Raw genomic sequence first — 15,176 nt, 5'->3', positions numbered from 1 at the left:
GATGAAACATACAGACAGATTGAGTGTGTTTGTGTCAGATGGCGCTTCAATGGCAGAGAAACAGCAGCACATTCCGCGTGCTGACTCTGAGGATGACAAGATGGCCGTCGCCATTGAAGAGAGTCCTTTCAACTGCCAAGACTGCGGCAAGCGCTTCAAGTTCCTGTCCTTGCTCAAATCCCACCAGCGCATCCACACGGGCGAGCAGCCGTTCCTCTGCTCGCAGTGCGGCCGACGTTTCTCCTTCAAGCAGTCTCTGGAGAGACACAAGCAGACGCACAAGTCCGGATGCAGGTTCGAGTGCGCCATCTGCGGCCAGGTCTCAAAGTCCTTGGCCGCTCAGAGGGCGCACGCGAGCGCCCATGTGGAGGGCGGCCAGTTCGTGTGCTCCGAGTGCGGCCGCAAGTTTGCGTGGAAGTCGGCGCTGGTGAGGCACCTCAAGACGCACGGCGCCAACGCCGACAGGGCTTCGCTGAAATGCCCTCAGTGCGAGCTGAGCTTCGGCTGCGCCAGCTACCTGGCCCGGCACCTGCGCACTCACCTGGAAGAGCGGGCGTACGCCTGCGGGTGCGGCAAGAGCTTCGCCTACCGGACGGCGCTCACCACCCACCAGCGCATCCACCAAAAAGAGCGGCCGCACGTGTGCGCGCAGTGCGGCAAGGGCTTCCTCTACAAGGGCGGCCTGCTCAACCACATGAAGATCCACTCGTCGGAGATGCCCTTCATGTGCTCCTTCTGCGGCAAGTGCTTCAAGCGGGAGCGCAACATGAGGAAGCACGAGCGCTGCCACACGAGGGAGAACGTCTACAGCTGCGCGCAGTGCGACAAGAGTTTCGTGTACAAGGCCACGCTGATCCGACACGAGCTGACGCACTCGGGCGAGAGGCCGTACCTCTGCTCCGACTGCGGCAAGGGCTTCTTCTCGCACGGCGAGCTGCTCAAGCACGAGCGCTTCCACACGGGCCACAAGCCCTTCCAGTGCCCGTTCTGCGACAAGAAGTTCACCCAGTCGTGCTACCTGACCATCCACCTGCGCTACCACACGGGCGTGCGGCCGTACTCCTGCGGCGAGTGCGACAAGAGCTTCTTCAGCGCCTCCCGGCTGAAGCGACACAAGCAAACGCACAGCGGAGAGAAGCCCTTCTGCTGTGGCGAGTGCGGTAAGACATTCAAGCAGGCCTATAACCTCAAAATGCATCAGCGGGCACATAAGATAACATGAAGACGAACGAGCCCACCGTACGAAAGGCAAATTCAAAATGGCTTGTGCAAAGAGGAAACTCATGTTGGTTGTTATTAAACCTCCTCTGGAACTTCAATAACATTTGGTTACCTCATTAATGTATAGGGATGTAACAATATCCAAATATCACAATATGATATCACGATATTGAGGGAAGGTTAGCAATACAAAAAAGGGTCAGTTTTGTAAAAAACAAAAAAAACAAAAAACAAAAACGAGCTCATACTAACCCCCCCCCCAAAAAATAAATAAAATAAATATATATATATTGTTTTTGTAGTATTTGTACATTACAGGAATGCATATAAACCACCTACAATCACAAACATATTACGTCCCCCTTCGTCTGACCATTAGCGTGAAATTTAAACATGTAAAGGCCAAAACATGCCTTGTGAAACTTAAATAAAACTAGCCACCAGAGGGTGCTAGAACTGCACAAAAGAAAATTAACTTGACTTTTTTTAATAGATGTGCTGGTTTCAATATCGTGACATGACGACGATGATGTATTGTGGCAGTTTTAATATCGGAATATCACAATATTGCCGTTATTGTTACATCCCTATTAATGTATGGAAGCATATGTATGATATTCACAAAAAAGTTAGATTTTTGGGTGAAATTTCAGGTTGAACCTAAAATCCACTTTAAATTTTATAGGTGCGCATAATATTTTTGCAGGGCACATTATATACATGCACACAACGTATGGGGAAATCATTCACAGCACTTCCCCTTTTTTTAAAATTCGATTCAATTTTTTATTTTATTCTTAAAAAAAAAAGAAATGAAAAGGGGACAGAAAGAAGTAGAACTTATGTAGAACTTGCATTGTTATTGCAAATTAAAAAAAAAAAAAAAACTTCACATATCGTCCCATAGGTGAAATTTTGGCATGTTTATCATTAAAATAAAGTGCAAAAGATTAATTATTTTCACTGCTGAAAATGGCTCAACCAGTCAAATATCCCTTTAATGTTGAGGGAAGAAATTACCATGTACTATATTCACAGTACTTCTGTTTTTCCTTTTTTTTTTTTTTTTTTTTTTAAGTTTGGCGTTCTTCCACAATGGGATACATACATTTTCCCCACTAAACTGAATATGAAACTGAATATATATATATTTTTTTCCAGGTTTTACAGTGCAATAATAACCAAGATGTTTGCGCTAGAAATCAGGTTTTTATTAGTGTGATACAACATTGCAGGACAAAATACAAAACTTTTTTTTTTTTTAATTGAAGCTTTGCACATTTTGTGGTGGCAGGACAAGTTTCCAAAGCTTTTGTGTCATAACATCTTTTTTGAGACAACTGTTGAACAGATGGGCCACACTAGTCTTATCTCAATAGCTTAAAATTATACTTCAAAGAGGAATTTTTTTTTTTAGATAGCTTGCATTCGGCTAACAAACAGAAAAAGGCCAAAAGGGCATTTCTAAACTTCGCACCTAAGCTACTAGTGAATGTGCATCAAAGGAGACTACGCCACAATGTGCAGTGTAATCGGGCAGTGGTCGCTCCCCATAGCTTTGTTGCGGATCTTGCTGTCGCACAGAGCGGACACCAGGGAGGACGACAGCACAAAGTAATCGAGCCGCCAGCCCACGTTCTTTGACCTGGAATTCATCATGTAGGTCCAGAAGGTGTACGCGTTGGCCTGCTCGGGGTAGAGCTCGCGGAAGCTGTCGACGAAACCGGCCTCCAGCAGCTGGCCGAAGCCCTCGCGCTCCTCGGGGGTGAAGCCGGCGTTCTTCTTGTTCCCCTTCGGGTTCTTCAGGTCGATCTCCTGGTGGGCGACGTTGAGGTCGCCGCACAGCACGAGGGGCTTCTGCATGTCCAGCTCGCTCAAGTAGGCGCGGAAATCAACGTCCCAGGTCTTGCGGTAATCTAAGCGCACCAGGCCTCGGCCGGAGTTGGGTACGTAAGCCGTCACCAGGTAGAACGTGGGGAACTCGGCCGTGATGACGCGGCCTTCCTTGTCGTGTTCCTCTTTACCTGAGGGATGGAAGAAATCCCTCTTAACTCATTCTAACCCAAAAATGTGTAAACACAAATCCAGCCGTATTTATCAAACTCAAGGGGCGGCCATTTTGCCACGTGCTGTCGACTGAAGATGATAATGTTGCTCGGGGCTCAGGTAACAACCAATCACAGGTCAGCTTCAGATAATATGTGAGCTGTGATTGGTTGTTGCCTGAGCAACATTGATGTCATCTTCAGTCGACAGCAAGTGGAAAAATGGCCGCCCCTTGAGTTTGATAAATAAAGCTAGATTTTGCTGCTTAACTCATATTCCACAAATTTCATAATCAGATTGTCATGTTTAAACTAGTGAGGTCACATAACATGTTGTCAAGATAATTTTTTTCTTTTTTGACTTACTTCCCCTTTCAGACAATGTGCTTCGTTTTGGCTTGTTGTTAGCATTTAGCTAAGCAAACTTATCTACTTTTCCATAATCCACATAATTCTTCGAATAGCACTCACCGATGCCATATGTCACTTTGGTGGGCTCCGTTTTGCACAGCATTGCCACACCGCTGTAGCCCTCCTTGTCGTCCGACACACACCAGTACTTGTGCGGGTACTCGGGCATGGACTTGATGTCAGCGGGCAGGTCTTTCTCTGCACACTTAGTTTCCTGCAGGCACAGGACATCTGGATTCTCCTCTCGCACCCACTAGAAGGGACCAACACAAGCGTCAACAGGTGAAGGAGGGTTGGGGGAGAGCCTTACTTTGCATGTGCTGTCTAGATTCTTACATCAAGGCCATTCTTCTTCACCCAAGCCCTGAGCCCATCCACATTCCAGGAGGTGATCTTCATGTTGGCATCACGTCCATCTTTGCTGGTTATTTTGTCAGGGGGGTCTTCATACAAAACGGGGGCTTCTGGTTCCTTCGTTTTCTTCGCCTTCTTTGTTGTACTTTCTGTAAATTGGCCATGATCGTAAGAGAATGGATTTTGGAAAAGGGCGCTGTGTGCATCCTCTACTAACCTGAGGCGGCTTCATTGTCCCCTTCTGCTGTCGCCTCCTCTGCCTTCTTGCCTCTCTTCATGCTTGAACTTGCTCGAACGGCAGAAAACACACTTTGCAGACCCGCAACACACACACGCCGCAGCACAAGCGTCGCTGGGAAAAAGTGGAGGGGGAAAGCGTTTAATATATATATATATATATATATATATATACATATATAATCGATTGCAATTTGCAACATTGTTCTTTCTTCTTCTGGCAGTGCTTGCAAAATACAAGCTTTACAAATGCAACTGCATTTCTGCAAATTTATTTATTTATTGCTTTGGGGGGGAAATGCACATTATGTTTCCAACAACATCCAAGTATTACGAAAATTGCAACAGTAATAATACTAACTGCCAATCCAAAATGCATTGTTATAACCATTTTACAGCAACATTTGATACGCTTCGTTGCAGGTTGCGCAAATACTCCAGGAAGCACGTTGCTAAATTCAACCATTGACACACTAATCGCAACTTAACAATTCATTAGCATGTTAGCCATCATGCTAAGTTAGCATTTCATTGTAACAAAGACAGCGACTTGAGGCCTCCCGCAGAGAAAGCCATTTACATTCGATTTCTGCCAGTCTAGCTTCCATTGGCTAACACCGAGATCAAATGCTTAAACTTTATGCATTCTCTGAGGTGGCCGCAAACAAATACTGATTTTCGCAGCATGCAAATATTCTTACTCGCACTTTACGCAGGATGCAAAGTCCCGGACACGCTGCAAGAGCTCACTCGCCGACAGTCACTCCCCCACATGCAAACACGCACAATACAGAGTAACAGGAACTATAACGCGGAAGAAGCGGCTAATGTGGTTATTGTGACGGTAATAAAAACCCAATGTAACTTTAGAAAATGCTAAAGTGGTTAATGTTTTATACTGCAGTATGTGTGAAATAGTCTTTACATTAGTGTAGTTTTTACATATTACATACAAACCCGCGCATGCGCACACCTACATTAAGCTATTTTTCCCACGTGCTCCTCCAATTTGCCCACCTCAGTGCCTGATAGAGATTTTTACAAACGATTCCATTTATATTTTTAAAAACACATACAAGCACATATATAACCACCAGTTCATGTACTAATAAACTGTACAATGAAATAGGGTGGAATATTTAAAAGATGTAAATACATTTGTTTAAATTAAGGAGTCAGGCAAATCTTAAGTTTTTGGGTCCTCGGGATTTTCGCATGGACGAGTCGAGGAAGTGAATTAAAAAAAATTAAAATAAAAACACCGAAACTGGACTAATGTGAGTTTATAAAAGAGCAAATGAGCTTAATGTGAGCAAGTTGTTGGTTGATATTCATGTAAGTTCCCTGGGTGACAAAATAAACTACTTGGCATTCCGTTGTAGCATATTAGCTACGTGATTAGCTGTAAAGTATGCTCATGTTTTGACTCAATCTTTTTTTTTTACCATTTATTTTTCAACAAATGAAGCTTACAGGCATACAGAAATATGAAATATACAGTTGAGCGATCTTGAAAGTGGAGTATTTTTTTTGTTGTCCTTTTAGCCCGGTCAACGTTATATAGCGAAGTGCAAAACAACAGTAGCGTAAGCGTTAAAATTCTCATTACAAACCATTCATCTATTTTCCTTTACGTTTGTTTCTAGCTGCAATGACTGTTGTAATTGGATTCGAGGGCAGTGCCAATAAGATTGGCATTGGGATCATCAGGGATGGAGAAGTACTTTCCAACCCTAGACGGACATACATTACACCTCCTGGAGAAGGCAAGATACTTTTTTTTTTTTTTTTTTTTTTAACATGGCACTATAAGACCACCGCTGCACTAACTAAATTAAGACATTTTTTTTTATGTCCCCCCCTCGAAACAGGCTTCCAGCCCAGTGACACAGCCAGACATCATCGCGCTGTTATACTGACGGTCTTAAAGGAGGCTCTGGAGCAAGCAGGGTTAAAACCTTCCGACATAGACTGTGTGGCGTATACTAAAGGTTGCTCAGCATGTTGACATTGTGAACAAAGTTGATTTGTTATTGATGTTTGTATTGGTTTCTTTCACATCAGGTCCTGGGATGGGTGCCCCCTTGGTCATAGTGGCTCTGGTGGCTCGCACAGTGGCCCAGTTGTGGGGCAAACCCCTCGTCGGTGTCAACCACTGCATTGGCCACATCGAGATGGGCCGACTCATCACCAAAGCCAACAACCCCACCGTGCTTTATGTCAGCGGAGGGAATACGCAGGTTTGTGGCCAGATCTTGTTGTGCAGCAACATGTTTTCATGTCAAATAATTGCTGAACATTTGCGTGTTCACTCCTGTTCAGGTGATTGCATACTCTGAGCGGCGGTACAGAATATTTGGGGAGACCATCGACATCGCTGTTGGGAACTGTTTGGACAGATTTGCCAGAGTTATCAAGGTTTGTGTTATGTCAAATTTATTTTCAGTGTACTTCACTTCACATGAATTATTTTTCTGTGCAGATTTCAAACGATCCCAGTCCAGGCTACAACATCGAACAGATGGCCAAGAAGTAAGTGATAGCACACTACTGTTTTTGTTGTTAAAGTTCTTAGCGTTGCTTACGTTTTAATTCTTTTATACAGAGGCAGTCAGTTTGTTGAGCTGCCATATACTGTGAAAGGAATGGATGTCTCATTTTCTGGGATACTGTCCTACGTTGAGGTCACTGGTTGAAATAATTATTTTTAAGAGAACACTGAGTAAATGATTCACATGTTATGCTATTATAATAATAGGACGCTGCTAATAAAATGCTTGGATCCGGTCAGTGTACAGCAGAGGACTTGTGCTTCTCCCTACAGGTTAAAATGACTTATAAACATTGTCATCAAATATTATACAGTACATTTATTATGTCGAGACTTATTTGTGGTTTGTTCTTTCAGGAGACGGTGTTCTCAATGCTGGTGGAAATCACAGAGCGGGCCATGGCTCACTGCGGCTCTCAAGAGGTTCTCATTGTTGGTGGTGTTGGTTGTAAGTACGTCAGGAAGTGCGCAAAAAAAAAAAGTTTGAACATTAAACGAGCGTTGTATTCGCAGGTAACCTGCGTCTACAGGAGATGATGGGCGTCATGTGTAAGGAAAGAGGAGCCAAACTTTTCGCCACAGATGAAAGGTAGACCAGTTTGTCGTTACTAGTCCTGAACGTATTTCATGCAAGTTCACTTTGGATTGATATACAACTGTAGATTCTGTATTGACAACGGCGCCATGATTGCGCAAGCGGGCTGGGAAATGTTTCGATCCGGCCAAGTGACCGAGCTGGAGGACTCGTGGATCACACAGAGGTAGCGCACACTTTTTTTTTTTTTAAATATTTCAGTCCTACTTGGTTGCTTTTCTACATTTCTGAGGATTGCTTGTGTTGCAGGTACAGAACAGATGAAGTGGAGGTGACATGGAGAGACTAATGAGCAAAGAGCTGGCACTGAAAGGGAACGTTTGACTCATGTTCCAGTTTTGGTAAAACGTGGACTCCTTCCCACAGGCACGCTTGCAAAAGCTTCTCTCAGGTAGCTTCTGATATATTTATTGCACACGTATCAAGTTGTTTTAGGGGAAGTGCAGCCAGTTGTCGAGTGTGGTGAGGAAGTGGTTTGCTTTTCTTGAATGGGCCTCTCTTCATCTCCAGCGCACTTGAGACCTGTCAAGAAAATGTGTTTGAACAGTCGTGGGAGGCTTATTGTACATCAAATGTCTTGCACGGTATACTGCTTCATTTGATGGTTTTCCTTTGCAATTGTGGTTAAAATATATTAATCCAGTCACTAATTTCCAATAAAAGCTACAGTTCAAGTTTATTCACTTTTATTAAGCAATACTGTTCACGTACATTCCTCCTCCAGTGTAATTTTTCCAAATTCTTTTTCAAAAATCAACATATTGAACACTGAGCTCCCTTATGAATTCTTGAGCAACATTCACCTGATTAGGAAGCGAACAAGAAACAGAACAAACAGGGGGTTGGGTGGGGTGGACAGCATTAAGATCTGACAGGGCTAAAGGGGGAATTCTACTGTGCCTTTGAACGCACCCCTCTCTAAACTGAAGAGACATCAACAGTAAAACTTTAGCAGGTATAAGACGCCACACCTCAAATGGAATTGCAGAGGGGGTGAAAAAACGTCACCGTATGGCCATCACTAATAAGATTCATCTTTAACAAAGTGCTTGATTGACCACACGCTTAACATGGGACAGTTTGTTAAAACAACTTTCAAAAAAGGGGTAACTGTCTTATTACTTAAGGCAGACTTTTAATAAGGCGATTAAAAACAACAAATGTTCATTGCTTGCTGTAAGATCTCAAAAAGGAGTTAGTCCAAAGTGTCTCAGTGTGGCTTTGCATGAAGACATCATCCTGAGTGCAGCGTGAGAGGGGACTCCAAGAATTGTCCGTCGTTCGGTGTCTTAATGTGCATGAAGGCGCATGTTGATTTCGTGTGTGTCAATCTGGATACGCTTTGGGGTTCCATGCGTTGCTAGACCGGGTGCTCCTGGAAGTCCTTGTACCACACAACTCTTTTTGGATCTAAAAAGAGAAGAGAAACAGCTAAGAAAAATGTAACGTGAGCCCCCTTTTAAAAGTAGTCCACAAATTTTTTAATCGTAATTAATCGCATAACTTCAATAGTTAACTCAATTAATCGCAAATTTTATATCTGTTCTAAATGTACAAGAAATTTTTATAATATAAATTATTTATAAGTTTTCATACTCGTTCACAAATATGAAAAAAAAAGTTAAATAGAAATATGGCTGCATCCTTTAGTCATTGATACATCAATTTCATAATAATTAGTAAAATTGATTTGAAATTAAAAAGGTGTACTGTACTGTAAAAAACGAGTGTAATATTGATTTGTGTTGAGGTCATTTTTCTGCCACTAGATGGCATCATTGGATTTCTAAGACATTGGTGATAGTTCAATGCATTTTTCTTTTCATAATAACAGCAATCTAATCTTTAACATGAAGTAACTTGTGAAATTCTGTACATTTTTAAAATTGCAAAAAAAAATTTACCCCAGTCTCCACAAATATATGCATTATTAATAAATGTATTACTGCTAATTTTTGACCACATTACGAGTGGAATTTTTACTTAACAAGTAAGCGTGCGGTAAACAAAAACATTTTTTTAGTGGCGTTAAAGGAACTTTAAATTAACTCGAAATTAATGCACTAATTTTGATACCTCTAATTAATTATATATATATATATATATATATATATATATATATATATATATATATATATATATATATATATAAAATGTACATTTTTTGTATGAATATTTAATGGAGTTGGATTTATTGTGATCAAGTTAAAATTCAAGCCAATGTACCTTGTTTCTGTTGGTTACAGATTGCATTCCATTCTGCAGAGAAACAAACAGAAAACATTACAAAACTAAATTCAAGCATGTTCATTTTTCCTAAACAAAGACTTCGACAAACATCAACTCTGGTTTTCCAGTTCAAATTAAACCACAAGTCGTTCTCGAATCAAAGTGATAGCTACTATTAAAAAGTGGGTCCATTACCTCTATTGTGGAAGTTGAGAGCCTCCACAAGGTGGCGACAACTGAGTAGCAGCTCCCCGTTGTGCTCATTCAGCTCAGGGTGTGGAGCAGGGGCAATAGAGGTGGAGGTAGTGAAGGGCCTGGGGGGTTCTTCAGGGGACTGGATCGCGAGTGGTGCTTCTACTGGTGCCTGTGTGTCTGTAGGTTGAGGTGCGGGAGAGCCGGCGGCGCCGGGATGAGGGTTGGCGCTCTCCGAAGCGGGCCTGGTCTCGCTGATGAAACTGAGCCCCCATTGGTTCTGGAGCAGAACGCCGATGGCGGGGCGGTCGTCCTCCAGAATGCCACTCGCCGTTTTGGCCTTCACCTTGGAGGCGTAGCTGACGGCCGGCTGCAGCTTGGCGGGGCTGTCCTGCACTGGGAAGGCAGGTGGGGGCCTGAGCAGCAACAGACTGTCCTCCACCCACCGCTCCTTCTGGTTCACCTTCGGGAAACGGCTGAGCCCCTTCTGGCTGACCTCTCGGCGAAGGCTGCGGCCCTTGTGCTGCAGGCCCGTGCGCTCCTTTTGCCTGCCCAAGGCGTGCACGTGGCCCGGTCCGTTTGGGTCCGCGTCTGGGGAGAGATGCCGGGACTCCCCTCCAGAGATGCAGCCGCCGCCTCCTCCCCCGCCGCCTCCGCAGTTGCCGGAACCGGGTGACAGGCGGCGGTTTCGGATGTGTGGCTCTGGGTTGGTGGTTGCAACGAGGACTGCTGGGTCGCACAAGGTATCTGACTCACACACAGTGTTACTGGCTTCCCATGAACCTGAAGGAACACAAATCATTCACCAATTAGAGCTAACCAAAGTGACTAAAAAAAATAAAATAATGAACAGATAATTACGACTGGGTGTCAAAACAAGTTGCTAATTTAGAAGTGCAGTTTTTCAGGCCACCATTTTAAGAAAATAACCGCCCATACCACGTAGAGTTGAGGTTAAAATGGTGATGTCACCCACTTAGCTTTGGAAAGGGAAAATGAGTGAGGTCATAAGAGATTTGACGGTTAAAACATTGGCCCAGTTACCTCATGTCGCCAGGTACCACTTACAAACACGCACACACAAAAATAACTAAACATTTTACCGTATAGTCCAACCGAACATTCGAGAACGCCACGTGAGAAAGTAGCAGTTGACACGGCGACGAGGTTGCTACAGTCTCCAAGAGAGACCCAGTTAGCGAGGCTTTATTAGCGGCGTCACGATATGTGATAAACACGCCACGTTCGAAATTCCAAATCGTGTGTAAGATCGAGTTTCAGTTGACGAAGATTTTTCCTCAGAAGAAATAAAAGCGTGCGCTAAGCTAGTCGCGCTCGTCAAAGTTTCGTAACCCATTGAATGCAAAGCGGGGAGTAGCCAGCCAGGCTCCTTGAGTTAGCGGCGCTAGCAATGTCGGCGAGCACCCAAAATAACTCATCGAATGAGTCAATTCCGTGTAATATATCGACGAGTCAAACGCACAAACCTGTCTTGATATGCATGTCTTTTTGCCAAAAGTGTCGTTGAGCGCGGACCGTTGAGTTAACTTTTGTTTATAGCGTCGGGATAACGTCGGCTTGCCTGGATGAGTCTCACTTGCCGCCTGTCTGCCTGCCACCACCAGGAAACGACACCACAATGTGGGTGAGTCAGGAACTGGGCCGTTAAATAAATGCTCCGGCGGGAAACTTGGATGCCTCGCTCACAGATTTGTGGACGCTTCAGTTAAAGTGACCGTAGACAGAAGAAGAGTGTCTTTCGTGCTAAGGCAAAAAAGCTCAAGGGGGAAAAAACTAAGGTTGCATTTTGTTTCCCGATTGCGTAAAATAAAAACACCGCCTCCCCGTGGATGGAGGAGGAACGGGCCTTAATCTGCTTTCATGTGCTATGGGGAAGATGGACGTTACCACTTGGGAACGACCGAGTTCTGTTCATGTGCTTTGATGTTGTAGCAACAAAAATATACACGGAAGCTGACGTACTCTTTGCTCGTAAAACTAAACAATTACGGCAAATAATGAATTGTAACGGACAGGGCATTGACTTGTGTATGCTACGTAATTATGTAGATTCTAAAACAACTTGTTAGCGGACGATAACGCCCTTATAAGTGTTAATATTTCTTGCCATTCACTTCTGCGCTCTCCGCCATGTCGAAACTTGAATAGTTCTCTCAACTCGGGTGTCAAAATAAATTTCCAGTTGTCCAGTGGAAAATACGCCATGAGGGGGCGTTCACGTGCAATTTTCAACTCGACTGGTGGTATTTACCATAATTTCGCATGAAGGCAGCACATGTGAATGTCTGAGGAATTGTGTATCTCGAAACAGCGTGACGTTTGTCTAAAAAATAAACGCGTGCGCGACGATCCACAAACGCACATTCGACGAGTCGCAAGCATAATCCGTCAAGGAAAATGCATACACAAAATGTAAAAAGACGTGAAAATCAAGAACCTGTGGATAGTGAAAATTACAAATATGTTTGTGGATCTAAAAAACACGTGAAAATCGAGAAATGTTTGTGGATTTGAAAAACGTGAAAATCACGGATGTACAGTATTTGTGAATCTCAAAAACACGAGATGCACTTGTGTCATGTAGCCACACGAGGGCGACATTGCATCGCAAATCTTGCGTTGAGCTCCTTGACTAAAACGTTCTAATTTTAATACAAATACAAACAAGGTAATTAACATATAGCATATTAACGCCTTTCATAAGTATGAGGACAAAAAGATACATTTTTTTGGGTAACAGAGATGTTTATTTAGACAACCGAATGCATGCCATAAAGAATTGTGTCACAGCAGCTGCAGTCACTTTCAGTGTGTCCAACTGAAAACCATTAGGGATACATTAAAAGTCCTAGATTTTGGGTCTGGTGGGAGCTTCATAATATTATTAACATCACTTATGTTGTTGACATCTGAAGGGAAGTGTCACACAAAACACTTGAGACAGTTAAAAAAGAAAAAGAAAAAAAAAGATGCAGCATTCACATGCAATTTAACATGTCTTCTTATTTTAACTGGACATTTGTCTGCACTATTTCTTACAGAGATTCACAGCTAGAACTGGTTTTCTTAGTGTAAGGGGGTATCTTACATGTAATAGAATGATGTACATGGATGTGGAAGGGGGAAAAAGTACTGAAAATCAAACTAAATTGTGCTTATCGTCACTTGGCCTTATTATTTATACGTCTCTATTTCTGTATCTATCCCAAAATGAATCCTTGACATAATTCCAGCCAGTTGGTCCAAACATTTTTTAATTGCTGTTGTTTCCCCCAATATAGCATAATATAAAAAAATAAATGCAACCCTTTCACAAAACGAGCAATAAATAAAGATCACATGGTGTTTCCTGTACTGTATATACACACAGAGAAGTTTGTCGTATATATGTACACTAAACAAGTTGCGGATGTAATAAGTTACACGGGGGGACACCGCAATCATGTTACTTGTTTCAGGTATGCTGTGAAGGAAAAAAAAAAAAAAAAAAGAAAAAAATCTGTAACATAAGTAGCTTATGGATGGACAACAACATGCACAATGCTTCCCACTGCATGTGATGCGTTCATGGCCACATGAAATGTTCTTTGCTCCTTTTCAGGAAACGAGAGTTTGTTCCATTTGACGGGGGTCATCACATGCTCCAGTTCGGCGGAGAATGTGGAGCTTTTTCCTTCCGGAATTGTCCGCCATCTTCAACCGTGTGGACTAGCTTAGGTATGTACAAGGAGGCTCACCAGTCTGCCGGGCCGTATCCATGGCGACCGGCCACGTCCTCACACGTTGCTTTCCCGCTGCCGATATTCACAGCTCGTGCGCATTTCTTGATGTGCGAGGTCACGGAATCCTACACTGGAGATACAATCTACAGAATGTGCGTGCTTGTGTGTGTGTATGTGCTCGTCTTTGTGCTTCTTTTGGTGTTTTATGGTGCCCCCACCCCGCTCAAACGCTCCTTGGGGGTCTTTGCAGCTCGTGGGTTCTCCTGTTGCGACCCTTCTTGTTGTCCTGCACGCGTCGCCACTTGGCGGCGTGCTGGGCCCCCGCCCGGGCCGCCGCCTGCCCCTTGGGACCGCTCTGCGTCTTGGCTTGGTTCTTGGGCGTCAGCATGCTTTTGGCATTCTCCGCTCCGACCTGGAGCCAAGCTTTGCCCTGCGGCGGACCGGCCTGCAGCTTCTGCGCATTGGGCGCCGGCGCTTTGGGCCGCAGCGGTGGGCTCGCCTGGCCGTTGGGCGCCTTCGCCTTCTTGGGCTTGCGCTCCTTCTTCCAGACGCGGTCGCAGAACTCCTCCACGCTGTTGAGGTCCGGGTGGTCCAGCAGGGACAGGAAGTCCCGGTACCACACGCGCTGCTTGCCGGCGGGCGGCGCCCCGGGCCCGGCCAGGATGTCGCCCAGCCTGTGGGCGGGGATGACCTGCAGGCTGAGGCGGAGCAGCGGCTGGATGAAGCCGTGCTCCACCGCCTGGCAGTGGTAGACGCCCGCGTCCGACGGGGACAGGCTGCGGATGAGCAGGCCCTGATCCGTGCGCAGGACACGCTCGTCCATCTTGATCTGGGGAAGACGGCGCGGGGACAGTGAGACGACTAAAGACTCCAAAAGCACAAATGACGCCGAATATCGGCGCGCACCTCGTGTTTGCGTTCGCCGGCGGGCGTCTGCAGCTGCCAGTAGATGAGCGCCCGCTGAGACTTGGGGCTGCACTCCAGGAACATGCTGCTGTTCTCCACGCCGTAGACCGCGCGGTCCTCCACGCCGCCGCTGCCTGCACCGCCACCCGGGCCATCAACGTCATCTGGAGGGAACTCAACGTGAGACCAAACATCTGTGTGTGTGTGTGGGGGGGGGGGGGGGGGTACGCGCCTTTGTCTTTGCTACATTGTGGGGCCCATACACAGTAAATTTTGTAGTGTAAAATGAACTTTATTAGAGTCAAATTTGACTATTTAGATAGGGACCAAATAGACTCACTTTTAGAGTAAACTAAGATTTACACTAGGAAGAGAGTAAAATATAAATATTGAAAAAAATAAATAAAATAAAACTCACTCAAGGGTTAAAGGTTTGAACTCATGACCTTCAGCTTGGGATACTGCCACACTACCGCCTGAGCTATGCCCCTCCTACTGTTTGCTTTTCTCCAAGAGACCAAAGATCATTTTTGGTCTTGAAATTAGGAAGATTCCATGCAATCACAGAATCAGCTCCAGCTGACGTGAGATATACTAGCAGGAAGCAGAAGCCGCGTGGCTCAGGGAGTATATCGGCGGTTTCCCAAGCTGAAGGTTGTGCGTTCGTTCCTACCTTGAGGCAATTTTGTTTT

At 44.7% G+C, this 15,176-nt stretch overlaps 4 protein-coding genes across 21 annotated transcripts in view; 1 reads left to right on the top strand and 3 right to left on the bottom strand.

Annotated features, from left to right (window-relative positions):
- The window catches only part of osgep (O-sialoglycoprotein endopeptidase), a 103,792-nt gene that overhangs the window by 87,487 nt on the left and 1,129 nt on the right, over positions 1-15,176 (top strand). For 7 of the 16 annotated variants that reach the window (XM_077501392.1, XM_077501394.1, XM_077501393.1 and 4 more), the window contains 13 exons: positions 39-1,160; positions 5,915-6,034; positions 6,140-6,259; positions 6,333-6,508; positions 6,591-6,686; positions 6,751-6,800; positions 6,874-6,952; positions 7,027-7,092; positions 7,177-7,267; positions 7,333-7,408; positions 7,482-7,580; positions 7,664-10,578; positions 13,458-14,664. In XM_077501392.1, coding sequence (XP_077357518.1) covers positions 39-1,160; positions 5,915-6,034; positions 6,140-6,259; positions 6,333-6,508; positions 6,591-6,686; positions 6,751-6,800; positions 6,874-6,952; positions 7,027-7,092; positions 7,177-7,267; positions 7,333-7,408; positions 7,482-7,580; positions 7,664-7,703 — 2,135 coding nt within the window. In that variant the 3' untranslated portion in view covers positions 7,704-10,578; positions 13,458-14,664. Of the gene's footprint in view, positions 1-38; positions 1,161-3,489; positions 3,960-4,506; positions 5,604-5,914; positions 6,035-6,139; positions 6,260-6,332; positions 6,509-6,590; positions 6,687-6,750; positions 6,801-6,873; positions 6,953-7,026; positions 7,093-7,176; positions 7,272-7,332; positions 7,409-7,481; positions 7,581-7,663; positions 11,481-13,457; positions 14,683-15,176 lie in introns of those variants that run through there. The other 9 variants (XM_077501386.1, XM_077501387.1, XM_077501384.1 and 6 more) reach the window with 9 other exon arrangements.
- On the bottom strand, positions 2,411-5,235 carry apex1 (APEX nuclease (multifunctional DNA repair enzyme) 1). 2 transcript variants are annotated; one of them, XM_077501407.1, is made up of 5 exons: positions 4,970-5,235; positions 4,249-4,383; positions 4,014-4,180; positions 3,738-3,930; positions 2,411-3,245 (listed from the first exon to the last, which is right to left on the bottom strand). In XM_077501407.1, the coding sequence occupies exons 2-5, from the start codon at positions 4,307-4,309 to the stop codon at positions 2,731-2,733; spliced, it is 936 nt and encodes a 311-aa protein (XP_077357533.1). In that variant the 5' UTR covers positions 4,310-4,383; positions 4,970-5,235; the 3' UTR covers positions 2,411-2,730. The 2 variants fall into 2 exon arrangements, with proteins under 2 accessions (XP_077357533.1, XP_077357534.1); XM_077501408.1 differs by having other exon boundaries at positions 4,976-5,235.
- LOC144004289 (uncharacterized) lies at positions 8,084-11,675 on the bottom strand. The gene is made up of 4 exons (XM_077501409.1): positions 11,323-11,675; positions 9,839-10,618; positions 9,641-9,673; positions 8,084-8,824 (listed from the first exon to the last, which is right to left on the bottom strand). Exons 1-4 carry the CDS (start codon positions 11,336-11,338, stop codon positions 8,775-8,777), a joined length of 879 nt encoding a protein of 292 aa, XP_077357535.1. The 5' UTR covers positions 11,339-11,675; the 3' UTR covers positions 8,084-8,774.
- Positions 12,580-15,176, bottom strand: part of sema3aa (sema domain, immunoglobulin domain (Ig), short basic domain, secreted, (semaphorin) 3Aa) — a 57,362-nt gene continuing 54,765 nt past the window's right edge. For both annotated transcript variants that reach the window (XM_077501400.1, XM_077501401.1), the window contains 2 exons: positions 14,485-14,648; positions 12,580-14,407 (listed from right to left, as the gene is read on the bottom strand). In XM_077501400.1, coding sequence (XP_077357526.1) covers positions 13,802-14,407; positions 14,485-14,648 — 770 coding nt within the window. In that variant the 3' untranslated portion in view covers positions 12,580-13,801. The remainder of the gene's footprint in view (positions 14,408-14,484; positions 14,649-15,176) is intronic.

The sequence above is a fragment of the Festucalex cinctus genome, chromosome 16 (assembly GCF_051991245.1).
Source record: "Festucalex cinctus isolate MCC-2025b chromosome 16, RoL_Fcin_1.0, whole genome shotgun sequence".
NCBI classification, from domain to species: Eukaryota; Metazoa; Chordata; class Actinopteri; order Syngnathiformes; family Syngnathidae; genus Festucalex; species Festucalex cinctus.
Note: the sequence above shows the minus strand (reverse complement) of the source record. Positions and strands in the feature narration are given on the sequence as shown.